The sequence below is a fragment of the Eschscholzia californica genome, unplaced genomic scaffold (genome assembly GCF_041429995.1).
Source record: "Eschscholzia californica isolate CP2 unplaced genomic scaffold, dmEscCali1.0.p SCAF_1, whole genome shotgun sequence".
Lineage (NCBI taxonomy): Eukaryota > Viridiplantae > Streptophyta > Magnoliopsida > Ranunculales > Papaveraceae > Eschscholzia > Eschscholzia californica.
The window spans coordinates 22,221,142-22,231,033 of record NW_028238198.1 but is presented as its reverse complement, the minus strand read 5'-3'; the positions used below and the strand labels follow the sequence as shown (position 1 = coordinate 22,231,033).

At 38.8% G+C, this 9,892-nt stretch overlaps 1 protein-coding gene across 1 annotated transcript; it reads right to left on the bottom strand.

Moving 5' to 3' along the window:
* Positions 1-1,507: 1,507 nt before the first annotated feature.
* Positions 1,508-3,503, bottom strand: LOC147565177 (purine permease 3-like). The gene is made up of 2 exons (XM_086651673.1): positions 2,629-3,503; positions 1,508-2,281 (listed from the first exon to the last, which is right to left on the bottom strand). Exons 1-2 carry the CDS (start codon positions 3,451-3,453, stop codon positions 1,865-1,867), a joined length of 1,242 nt encoding a protein of 413 aa, XP_086507799.1. The 5' UTR covers positions 3,454-3,503; the 3' UTR covers positions 1,508-1,864.
* Between the last annotated feature and the right edge of the window lie 6,389 nt (positions 3,504-9,892).

The following is a 9,892-nucleotide window of genomic DNA, read 5'->3' as shown; positions in this document are numbered from 1 at the left end:
GACGAAGAAAACGGGAAAGACATGGAAGCACGTGCCTTATTTTCTTATTAAAAAGTACTGTAAGAATATTTTACTCTAGTAATATATAGCATCCTATTTCAACAAAAAAAAAATACTTGATATAAGTATTTTTACTATTATATGGTCCGAATGACAACAGTGTAAAAATGTCATTTCGTGACATAAAGGTGAAAATTGTTATTTTGACAACATAAGAGTAACATGTCATTTGGTAGCATAAGAGTAACAAAGTCGAAAATTTGACCATACAGGTAACCATCCCCCATGGCAAGCTTTACGATTGGTTCGTGAAATTAAAGATTTATGGGCACAATTCGAAAATTGCAACATTATGCATGTGTACCGTGAGACGAATCAAGCTGCAGACTACCTTTTAAAGATGCGGCAACATATGGGTACATCTGAAATGCTACCGGTAGATTTCCCAGAGGACCTACTCAAAATTGCGAGGGAATACAGACGAGGTGTAATTAGAGTTCGGTATACTTAGGAGAGCTCTTAATGTCGGGTGCTAACCCGCTGACTATTCAAAATAAAAAAGGAGATTTAGTTAGACTCCCATTTATTTAGCGATATTAGGACTGTACCCCTAAAATCATTATCGTTTAGGTGCTAAATCCCAAATGGCAGTTTGTCCTCAAATGTGAGTTATATGAAGAGCATGCGACCCACACATTTTTTTTCTTTGACGAAATTGCCCCTTCTTAATCTCATGGTCATAAAATAACACCCAAAATCAATGGCCCAGACATGTCTTTAGGTTATTGAAATCCCTTCCCAACAAATTGAGTGATTCTATGAAGACCCAACAACTTTGTTTAAGAACAATAACTCAAAAGAGGTTCTAGAGGCTTTACTAAGTTTCTGGTTAATGGGATTTCATCAATGAAAGGGGAAGGTGGAGGGGGTGGTGGAGTTTCAGCAGGGCTATAGCTTAAACACTTAATACCTTCCTCAGCAGTAGAGTTGATAATTAGATGATTACTCAAATTCAATACTTTATAAATCAGGTTGGTAGGATAACCCAATTCCTCAAACCATAGCCAGAAAGCAATTAAGATTCAGATTAAAAAGGTGTACTGTATGGGCCATTGATTTGATGGTATTTTATGACCCTCAGATTAAAAAGGGGTACTTTTGTCCAAGTAGAGATGTGTGGGTCGCACGCCCTTCAGTTAACTTGCATTTAACAGAAAATTGGTCTGGGGGGTTAACGCTTGAACCAATATCATTTTCGGAATGTAGTCCTAATATCGATAAATAAATGGGGTCAATAACTAAATCTTCCAAAAAAAAAGTAACAAAGTCATTTTGACAATATAAGAGTTAAAATATCAATTTGACAACGTAAGAGTAAAATTGTCGTTACGTGTAAATAAAAGCTCTTAATTATACCCAATGTTAAAAATCCTAAACATAATATTATCATCGTGGAAATTTGTTGCCATCCAATTAACAAAATTGGGTAATTTCAAGAAATAACAAATGACAACCAAATAAAAAAATTCTTATTTCAACTGAATATATTCAGTGGGATATTCCATGAAGACTTTCTATGGAATTGTTTCTCTCATATCGACCACAACCTAAATTCCATGGAAGAATTCCTAATTTCACATCCGACTTGCAAAGGTAAATAATATGTAATTTCAGAATACAGGCCGATGCTTTAAAATCTGTGTGCATGATGCTAAAATGTACCTTTAGTATGCTAATAGTGTATGGTTTACCTCAATTACTTTTACAAAGTTGTCATAAATGGTAACAGATAGTACTGGAAACTAAGATTATTCTCATGGCGCATTTATTTATTGACCATATATTCATATTAGACATGCTTTTACTAATGGTTTAACACAGGAGTGAGTTCAATTGTGTTCTTGGAAGGTGAAGGGCACACGATCTCAACATTTACTAAATCACTCGAGGGAGTTGAGTCTGATGAATCTGTTTTGTTCTTCATATTATCCTTCTTACTCTTCCGGTAAACTCCATAAAAGTAAGAAGTAACACCCCAAAGGCACAAGACCAATGACAAACCTTTCTCTCCTGTAAATTTCTCTTTGAATAAGAGAGCACCGAAGACTTCAGTAATAGGCATCGTTGCTGTAGTAAGGATCCCACACAAGAGAGATGATGAACAAAAAATCACACCTAAGGATCCAAATGCAAGTACTTGAGACAGTATGGCACATGTTACAAGCACAATGTAGTACTTCACCTCTCCTAGCCCAAACTCTACAGCTTCTCCAGGCAAAGCCTGCATAATATACAAGGAAAAGATTTTGATTTAGGGCTTGGGAGAGAAATGAATTCAATTTTAGTGAAAGTTTGGGCTTGGTTCGTCGCCAATGGTATATGAGATGAAGACATGTCCAACTCTAAGGGTGGGGATGTGATAACTCGAGATCACTTGGGCAGAGTGACCAAAATGTGGCTATAAAAGAGAGGCCAAGCTTAGCAAGTGAGGTGACCCTTGGGCTAGTCGAGTCCTCAACAAAACCCGATGGACTTCAGACTTTTGGTCCTCGTCAACAAATTAAAACGAGGATAATTTTTTGTGACAACTGGGACTTATGTAATTTATTCTGAAATTTTCTACTTCACCTGAAAGTCGTGATTTATTAGCATCCCGATAATGCTTAATACTGTGGCAGAAAAATTAATTACAATCTGAAATTGGGCAACAATACTGAAGTTGATCTCTTGGCCGCCCTTAAGATAAGCAAGCTCAACCGAAGGTATATAAAACCCCAATAATGCAGCTCCCCCTAATGTCAAGATGAACCCGACTATGTATTGTGTGTCGTTAACATTTGGAGGCCGGTCACCGCCTTTAGCTACCCCTAAAAGGATTGCGCCAAGAATCATCAACAAGACAGCGTTGACTGAATAAGGTGTAAATTTCTGTTTCACTATAAGGAATGAAAATATGGCGGTGAAAGCAAGTTGAGTTGAAAATAAGATGGTAGAAGTTGATACAGGAAGGTAAGATACTCCAGCTGAGTACATAAAATTATCTGCACCGAAGATGAGTCCGATAACAACTGCGAAAGTCATAAGTTTAGGTTTTATAATGGCCATTTTAGGCCGCCCATTAGAACGGTTTCGGAAATGGGAAATAATCAATGGGATGAAAAAGAGAGGAAAAGCAACAGACAACAACAAAGTCGGTAACCATTTTCGACTTCCACTGTGCTTGTAATAAAGCCTCATTGTCAAAGGAACTCCCACTGAACCGACTGTTGTTGCGACACAACTTGCCAACAATATCCACCATTTGATTTGTTTTCTTGATTCTGAAAGGTGGTTTTTCTCCAGCTTTTGTAACTCAACAACTTCTTCCTCTTCAAGGACTACTACTTGGGTCTCTTCTTGTTGCCCCATGGTTTTAAAACTCTTCACAGGGTTTTGAGTGGAAGTGTTTATCATGGATTCTTTGTCGATCACGGAACTTACTTCTTCGGTCGAACTCTTGTAGAGATTATACCTTTTAAATAGAGAAGCTAGAAAATATTATTAGCTTACCAATTACTGAACTAAACAGTCCATCAAACTTCAAGAGAAAGAATGGTAGTTGAATTTTATATGTCATTAGAAAGCATATCACCTTGTCACAATCTGTATGATCTATATGGCCAGTTCGAGAAAGAACACGTTTTTAGTTCTTGTCATTGAATAGGATTTTTTCTTGTGAAACTAGTCAATGAATTAGCACATCCTAGCTAGCCTATGATAATAAGACTTAAATGTGATGAAGAAAGGATATTTCATTACCAACTTCTTTGAGGCATTTATAGGCTTACAAAGGATAAGATATATAATATATTAGAGTATTAAGATCGAGATGTGGATCGAGATATTAGCATTGAAGCATTATTGATCAAGATTACTTCCGTTGAAGAATTTCAAGTTTCGAAACCTATTCAAATTACCAAGCTGCCAATTGTTCGAAATTAAAAAAAAAAAAAATCAAGTTCAAGTTCAAGCTTTGATCCGATCGTATGCGAGCAACATTCACGTTTTCCAAGTTCAATCTTCAAGTTGGATATTTCACAAGTTTCGCATTCCAACTTAGGGGAGTTTTAGAGTATTAGGATCGAGATGGATCGAGATACGAAGATATCAAATATCAGCCGTCCAAGATATATGAAGATTTGGAAGATATTATTTAGTTATCTGTACTTATCCTAGATAGAGTCCTAGGAAACTAAGATACCCAAGTTATTCTATAAATAGTAGTGACTTCTATGTATTTTATTCATTGAGTTACATTGAGTCATCGAGTTGTAACCAATCAATCCCACGATTGTGGAGAATATATTACAACCATTAATGGCTTTCTCCGTGGATGTAGGTCGTGATCCTCCCACCGAACCATGTAAACTATTGTGTTCTTTATTTTAGTTTGTACTCGGGTATATCCCGTGCCCTAGGCCACGACAGTTGTATCAATCAAATGTGACGAAATTTTATTGTTATATTCTGGATACCCTCATTTTTTTTGTATTATTTTTTTTTGTTTCCTTTCCCTTAAATTAGTTATTATTTTATTGAGAGGGAGAGATTTTAATTTGTTTTTTAACTCTTGAAATTTATTTTGTTTCTTTTTTTTTCTTGAATTAGTTATTTTATTTCTAAGAAGGATACGGTTATTATTTTTTAAATATGTAACTTTATCTCTACGAAGGACTTCTAGACAATATCCTTTATTAAAAAAGGGTTTTTGTCTCAATCAGCGTTTTTCCTTATGTTTTATTAGATAGATCTTCCGATCTATCAACTAACATGAACTTTCACATATTACATTCTAAATATATTCTAAATTCCTAATATGTTGCTAATTCCTAATATGTTGCTAATTCCTAAATAACATATCATTCTTATTTTATGTTTAATACTTGATTTTGATATCCTGATTTCATGCGAATTAATTATTCATATGATTACAACCAATATTCCAGAATATGTTGTCATACCAACAATAAGTAGTTCTGTGACAAACCAAGCTTTAGGTACGAAGAAATTTAAGGGGTTAGACACAAAGAATATCGAGGTAATGAAAAGAGCAATGATAAGCAAATGGGTTTGGCGTATGGGACAGGAACCAAACAGTTTCTGGATACGGGTAATCGATGAAAAGTACTGTTAGTACTAAAAATTCGAGGAAGCTACCGAGTCTATCTTAGAAATTGATCCGGTTATGAAAATTAATCTAAAAGCTAAACCAAAACTAAATATGTAAACAGAATTAACGAGGTTTGGCTTAAAGCCTACGTCTTCGGGCGAACAAGAAAACTTTATTGAAGGATAGATGAAGACGACTCACACAACCCGCAAGTTCGTCCCAAGAGGGCACCGTATAAAAATTAACCTTCTATACTAGATCTTCGACGACCGAGAAATTAAACACCGCTCAGAACAATTAATAAAATTTCTCTCTCACTAGCTTTGATGTTCTGTGTTTTTGTGTTGTTACAAGCACAAGCATATCCCATATATAGGTGTTTTATCCACCGACTTCAAGTAGTAGAATTTAGAAACTGCCTATTTAGTTTTCTAAATTGAAACCGCCTCTTCAATTTAGAACCCAATTGAAACCACCCTCTTCAATTTAGAACCCAATTGAAACGCCTCTACCAATTGAAACCGCCTCTTACAATTCTCCACCTCGTACACAATTTGATACACTTCAAATTTTGGACGAACATCAAGATATTCCTTGTAAGATATATTTGATTCTTGTAACTTCATCCGACTGCACCATATGACCATGGCTGCCTTTGTACCCTTTTATAGGATCAAGCCTACCGTAGTTCTACCAACCCTTCACATAAAGTTTACCTTGTCGCCCTTTCGGGCAACTTAACACAAGCCGATTTGTAGCAGTTCCAGGCAATGCTGAAACTTGCTACACGTCACCACTTTAGTCAACATGTCCACGGGATTCTCATCTGTGTGAACCTTCATGAGAGAAACATCTCCTTCCTCTACGACATCTCGTACGAAGTGATACCTGACATCGATATACTTAGTACGAGCACGATGAACCTGATTCTTCGCCAAGTGGATCGCACTTTGACTATCACACCATACATTTACACACTCCTGCTTAATCCCTAGATCCAGAAGACCCCACAACTACAATGCTTCCTTCACACCCTCGGCCATAGCCATATACTCGACCTCTGTAGTAGATAACGCAACTAGAGATTGTAACATCATTCGCTAACTAACTGGAGCACCATGTACCCTAAATACATAACCAGTAGTAGATTGTCTTCTATCTAGATCGCCACCATAATCTGAGTCAATATAACCGCTTACTTGACATGTGTCTCCACCAAAGCACAAACCCGTATCAACAATACCCTTCAAGTACCTCAAGACCCACTTCACAGCTTGCCAATGTGTCTTCCCCGGGTTTACCATAAACCTACTAACCACACTGACCGCCTGTGAAATATCCGGACGAGTACACACCATAGCGTACATCAAACTGCCAACTGCACTAGCATACGGTACACGATCCATATGATCCTTCTCCACCGTAGTAGTGCCAGATTATCTTCCCGAGAGCTTGAAGTGTGGTGGCAAAGGTGTTCACACCGCCTTTGCATTCTTCATCCTGAATCGAGAGACTACTCGTTCGATGTAACCTTTCTGACTCAAGTATAGTTTCTTACTTGACCGCTCTATTTGAATCCCATTCCCTGTATCTTCTTTGCAGCGCTTATGTCTTTCATCTCAAACTCTTGACTGTGTTGAGATTTCAACTTATCTATATCCACCATGCTTCGAGAAGCAATAAGCATGTCATCCACATACAAAAGGAGATAAATAAAGTCACCTTCGCGAAGCTTCTTGATGTATGCACAACAATCATAGTCACTTCTGCGAAAACCATGCTTTAGCATGAAAAAATCAAATCGTTTGTACCATTGTCGAGGGGATTGTTTCAATCCGTAAAGAGACTTCCTCAAACGACATACTCGATTTTCTTTACCCTCAACCTTGTAACCCTCAGGTTGAGCTATATAAATTTCTTCTTCCAGACCTCCGTGCAAGAAGGCAGTTTTAACATCGAGTTGTTCCAGCTCAAGATCACTATGAGCAACAATACTCAATGGCACCCAAATAGAAGTATGTTTCACGACCGGGGAGAAAATCTCATTGTAGTCGACCCCTTCTTTCTATGAATAACCCTTGGCCACTAGTCTTGCCTTATACCTTGTACCCTTGATCTCGGAAGAATCTTCTTTCTTCTTGTACACCCATTTACAACCAATAACAGATTTACCTTCGGGCAATGGGACAACCTCCCTTGTCTTGTTCTTGTGAAGAGACTCTATCTCTTCTTGCATAGCAAACAACCAACTCTCTCTTTCCTCTGCGGTAATAGCTTGTTTGAAAGTAACCAGCTCGTCGTCTTCCACCGAGAGTGCATATTCAACCACATTTGCCTGCCCGTGATGCCTAAGAGGTTTGTCTGACCCTAACCTAGGGCTGGGAAAAAAGACCGTTGACCGTGAACCGCCCGGTGTCCGCCCGAGTCCGGAGAGGTCCCAGATCGCTCGAAATCCGGTCGGGTCAAGCCCGGACCGCACGAGTAGAGTTGTCGGGCCGGTCTCGGTTTAGAAGTTCTGACCGGATGTCATATTACCAAACCGGACCGCCCGAACCGATTTTCTTAGCAACCGTTAGATTAAAACAATTAGTCACATTACCAACCGTTGGATTAAGGGTTTTACCCCTGGGTATAAATAGATTTTTCATTGAAGAAACCTCATAAACCTAAATGCCTCTCTCTCCCATTTCTTGAACTCATCTCATCTCTCTGTCTCCCAGACTCCTCTCTCTGTCTCATCTATCTCTCGTATCCTCGACGCCTCTCTCTGTCTCATCTATCTTTCGTCTCCTCGAAACCTCTCTTTGTCTCATTTCTCTATCTCGTCTCCTTGACTGTCTTGAAGTTCAAGAAAAAGAAAAACGAACTTGAAGATGAACAATCTTGAAGAACGAAGAAGAATGAACAAGAACGAAGTTAAAGAACGGAGAAGAAAAATAACGAATAGATGACAAAGAAGAACAACTAACTTAGATGATGAAGATCTGTTTTTTTTTAGATCTGTGGTTTCTTCTTAAGATTCATGTTGTTTCTTCTTAAGATTTGGTTCTTATTGTGTTTTATTTAGTCTGTTTCTTCTTGTGAGACTCTTAGGAGATGATGAGGATCTATTTGATCTTGTTTTTATTCTCATCTTATTTTTTTTAAAGATGAAATGTTGTTATTCTTCAATTAGGGTTTCAGTTATACCAGATGCCTAAATCTAACCCCTAAACCTTAAATCTGTATTTTTAGATTTGCCCTAATTTGAACCTAAAATTTGCCCTAATTTGAACCTAAAATTTGCCCTAATTTGACTCTAGGACCCGGACCGGTACCCGGGTACCCGAAGAAAAAGACCGGTCTCAGACGGGCTTTGGGCAAGTCAATTTTGGATTTTGACCGGCCCGGACTGGACCAGAAATCCAATCGGACACTCTGTTGTGCGTCCCGGACCGCCCGAGCCCGATGAATTTGTCCCGCGGGCAAGACCGACCGGACCGATTCCCACCCCTACCCTAACCTCTATACCGGCTTATATAACCGTTTTAGCACAGTGTATACCGAAACATCCTGCTACTGTTGTTTTAAAACTTGTGTACCTTCTCCTTGAACTTCCTCATGATCGTGTTCATCAATTTCCTCATCCAGAGTACTATCCTGATGCTCCACCTGATCACGATGATTCCTAGAAACTCGTTGGTCTTCGGCTTCTGCTTCCACTACTTGAGCTTTAGTAGACCCAACATCACCACAACTAGGCACCGTAGCTTTCCCCATAGCTACGATAAATGACTCATCAAACACCACATCTCTGCTGATTACAAACTTCTTGTCTTCCTTACACCATAGCCGATAACCCTCGACTCCTGTAGCATATCATAAGAAAATTGCCTTCTTTGCTCTATTATTAAGTTTGTTACCTTTGACATGGTAATAGGCCGTACAACCGAAAATCCTAAGTCTTCCGTAATCTGCATGTTCACCTGACCACACCTCATAAGGTATGCCGCCATCTAAAGAAGAATGTGGAGACCTGTTCACAATATAACAAGCTGTAGCAACAGATTCTGCCCACCATTCTATGCCTAATCCCGAATTGGAGCGCATACATCTAGCCTTCTCAAGTAGTGTACTGTTCAATCTCTCTGCGACTCCATTCTGCTGAGGCGTGTTTACTACTGTCCAGTGCCTCACAATGCCTTCCTGATTACAAAACTCCTTGAAATGCCCCATCCGTGTACTCGGTCCCATTATCTGATCTTAAAGTCTTTAGCTTTTGACCAGTTTTGTTCTGAACCATTGCTTTCCACACCAGGAATGTGTTGAATAGCTCATTCTTATGCTTCAGAAAATAAAGCCAAACAAATCTCGAATGATCATGAACGAATGTAACAAAATACCTGGAACCACCCTTGGAAGCTAAATTTGCCGGTCTCCAGACATCGGTATGTACGTAGTCTAATACCTCTTTGCTCATGTGCTTGCTTGAAGAAAAGGTTACCCTGTGTGCATTCCCGAACACACAATGCTCACAAAACTCCATGCAAGGCTTCTTCATGTCCTTTAAGAAGCCTTTCCCGCACATCAAAGATAGACCCTTTTTCCGACATATGTCCAAGGCGCATACGCCAAAGCCTTGTACAAACCGTTGGATCCCTTCCTCTGATTCCTACTGCTACATCTCCCATAATTGTTGTCCCCAAAAGTTTGTATAAATTACCGTAACGAGTACCTCTCATCACCACCAAAGAACCCTTGACA